A 3,301-nucleotide genomic window follows, 5' to 3' on the forward strand; every position below is an offset into this window, starting at 1 on the left:
CTTGCTATTGCCACTAACTCAAATGCTGGCTTTTGATCTTTGCCACCATAACAGTCCTGATGGTCCTTTTTTGTTAGGGTGGTTCTGTTTGTGACCAACAGGTGGCACTGTAGGGCTCTTCCTGCAGTGGCACACCTGTTGGTCATTGTGTCATTAGTTAGTGTTTCTGTTAAAAGGACTTTTTGCCCGACCTGTCGAGCTCGGGTCATTCTTTGAAGGGTTTTGCAAAGTGGTCACGTAGCACCCCAAAAAGCATGGAGGCAGGGTGGACTGAACAAAATGTATTGAACAAAAAATACAAACTAAGGCGGACACAAAGACAAAACACAATGACCCGATCTCGACAGGTCGGGCATGGAGTCCTTTTAACAGAAACACTAACAAATGACACAATGACCAACAGGTGTGCCTCTGCAGGAAGAGCCCTACAGTGCCACCTGTTGGTCATAAACAGAACCACCCTAACAGATCTTTATTGCATGGAGCAGGGATGAGCAACTGGTGGCCCCCCACACTTTGAGTGGGCCCTTGATTTGTATTTTTTTTAAACATTTGGGGGATTTTCCGCAAAGGTTGTGCAGTATAGTTTTAAATTGTAAGATCACCATTCACCAGCAGATGACACGGTCACTGTTTAGTTATTTTGTTGTTTGCTTCAACCCTTTGTTGTTGGGTAAGAATAGTGGATCTTTTATAAAGGAGACATGTATTATGAAAAATGAAATATATTTAGAGCAGGTATTTTGCGCACTTGCACATATTTTGTCCATATTTAAAGTGACATTTTTGTTCTATATCTGGTTAGAGAGTGCATGGTCCTATGTGTCCCCCAATTAATACTGATAAAAAATTGTTGCTCCTCCAGTACTTAAGTTGCCCATCCTTGGCACAAAGTATGCTATGTAATATAAATAATACAGTACTAAAATCCGGTCGTCTCATGCCAAGTAAAAGTACAGTCAGCCTGTACCAGTTGATTGTGCATCTCCACTTTCATGTGCAGTCCAAATCCATTCCTGCAAAAATGATTTAAAAATAAACATATTTTCTCATCAGGCAATCACGGGTGTTTTTGTTTTTCTTATGTTCTATGAACACACCTGTTTTGGCACATTGAACATGTCTGAACATCTTCTGCGGTTTGCAATGATGCATTGTGTCTTCGGTGTTGCGTTGGTGTCACACACAATCAGCCTGGACTCTGATTGAAATAAATAATTAAATAACGATTACGCTTTGTACATGAAGGGCGTGAATTTAACTGGCAATGGGTGGTTGGGTTTGCACAAGCTTCCTTTTGTTCAGTAGAATGCATGTATTTGCATGTTGAACTGAACCATGTATAACAAACATTTTGCATGAACCTCAAAGCTGTGATCTGGTGCAATGACACAAAAGCCTCACGAAACGCTACCCACAGCTTCAGGGGAAACCATGGTTGCTCCTTTGTTGTTTTGCTTTACTGTTGTATATGTTAGTTGCTCCATGTACAGCACTTTGTGTGCACCGATGGCTGTTTGAAAGTGCTCAATAAATACATTTGAGTTGAGTTGAGTTTGTATGTTTGAAATGTTGAGCCAATGCTCTGTAAATGCAGTGGAGCACTTAAATGACAGGCTTTACAAATAAGAAAGGAAAAAAATATTTCGCGATAATAATTAAAGCTACAAGCAGAAATAAATGGGTCCTCACTGTCGTCACCAAGTCCCTTTTCCCTAATCAGAGTTTGTCGGGTAAAACCTGTGGAATTTGCCCCAAAACAGTATTTTCCTGTCACCCATCTGTCTAGGATACCGACCGGCTTCCTCCTGAGGATCATTTAGTTGAAGCAGCCATCCTATGCAAATATTAGAGCAACTCCTATGAGGAAATTTGCCTGAAAATGGCTGCTTTAAACTAAAATGGAAGACTTCTTGTTCAACATTGGGCCTGGGTCCATTGGACTTATTCATGCGTTGTGTTTTGAAGGATGTGGCGATCGCATTTCCCATACCCATATGCTTCACCCATTTTAAATTACAAAATGGTGTAGGCAAAATAAAACTTGACATTTTTGATTCACATGTTTAAGGATGCCTAAATACCATTGGTGCTCAGGACCCCTAAAATTCATTAATTTATTTATTTTATTTAACCAGAACACACCAAATCTACATTCATGAGACTACCTTGTGCTCTTTGGGCCGTTTCCTGATGCCTCGAGGGAGAATCCAGCTCCAGCCTCTGACAGACTCCATCTAACTTAAAAGTGGGTCGACAGCGCTGCCCAGTGGCCAAGGGCGTACTCGCAGCGGGACTCTCGCGACTGCGCTTGCGGATGAGCCACGTTCGAAAGCGCTTGTACGACGTCACACGCGCCTCGGGTTCACCCTGCAAAGAGTGCAAAAACAAAGATATATTATTTGAAGTAAATATATATTTTGGGACCAATTACGTCAAATTGGATAATTTGACACAATCCTGCCTGGCTATTTAAAACAAAAAAATCATGCATCTTTTTTTTTTGTCAAGGCAAAACTTTCCTCCCAAAATCACCTCTGATAAGCTCGAGCTCCTCTGAACAGGAAAAGGACCAGGCAAAAATTGATCGATGACTCATGTATGTTTGTTTATCTTTATTTGCTAGTGATGAGTGACAGACACAACAAGTATTTTTTTTCCACCAGATACAAGGAGGCGCAATTAACCTCAGACCAGAAAAAAAAACAAATTGAAACATGGGGTAAACGTAAAACATTTGACTTTGTCAATATCAAAGGTAAAAGTTGACTAATGATTTTATTTTGAAGGGGGCGCGCAGATTGCATCAATTGTTTCAGTATTTCCGGCTAGCTTGACTCTGCCCGCGTCCCTTCATAATCATCTTGCCCCCGCCCGTCGGGTTTCCTTTATGCCCCCTCTAAGATGGAGGCCTTAGGGGGCTACCCCGTCAAGTCCTCCGCGCCCAAAGTGAAGAGGTTGACCGTCCTGTTGAGCATGACTGTCGGCGTGGGCTGTTTGTTCCTGCTCCAGACACAGCTGCTGAAGCCCCAAAAACCAGTGGACTTTTACTCTTTTGAGGTGAAAGACGCGAAAGGGAAGACGGTCTCGCTGGAGAAGTACCGAGGAAAAGTAAGCCCACATCATCAGCTGGATTTAAGAGAACTCAACCGCAAAATTACACTCTGTCTGAACTTTATACTCAAGTTTGTAGCAAGTCGCGTTCAGTGTGTCTTTTTGGGGAATGCTCTGTAACGTCTCGCGCTCCACACAGGCTTCCCTTGTTGTCAACGTGGCGAGCCACAGCGAACAGACTGAGGCC

The 3,301-nt window shown here is 42.5% G+C and overlaps 2 protein-coding genes across 2 annotated transcripts in view; one reads left to right on the forward strand and one right to left on the reverse strand.

Annotated features, from left to right (window-relative positions):
* Positions 1-3,301, reverse strand: part of LOC109525834 (uncharacterized) — an 11,572-nt gene that overhangs the window by 2,223 nt on the left and 6,048 nt on the right. The window contains exons 3-5 of the mRNA XM_019886637.1: positions 2,169-2,370; positions 1,101-1,201; positions 971-1,016 (exon numbers count right to left, since the gene is read on the reverse strand). Coding sequence (XP_019742196.1) covers positions 971-1,016; positions 1,101-1,201; positions 2,169-2,370 — 349 coding nt within the window. The remainder of the gene's footprint in view (positions 1-970; positions 1,017-1,100; positions 1,202-2,168; positions 2,371-3,301) is intronic.
* Positions 2,828-3,301, forward strand: part of LOC109527358 (probable glutathione peroxidase 8) — a 3,253-nt gene continuing 2,779 nt past the window's right edge. The window contains exons 1-2 of the mRNA XM_019889246.1: positions 2,828-3,111; positions 3,254-3,298. Of these exons, the coding sequence (XP_019744805.1) occupies positions 2,905-3,111; positions 3,254-3,298 (252 nt within the window). The 5' untranslated portion in view covers positions 2,828-2,904. The remainder of the gene's footprint in view (positions 3,112-3,253; positions 3,299-3,301) is intronic.

Source organism: Hippocampus comes, unplaced genomic scaffold (assembly GCF_001891065.2).
Source record: "Hippocampus comes isolate QL1 unplaced genomic scaffold, H_comes_QL1_v1.1 scaffold155, whole genome shotgun sequence".
NCBI lineage: Eukaryota > Metazoa > Chordata > Actinopteri > Syngnathiformes > Syngnathidae > Hippocampus > Hippocampus comes.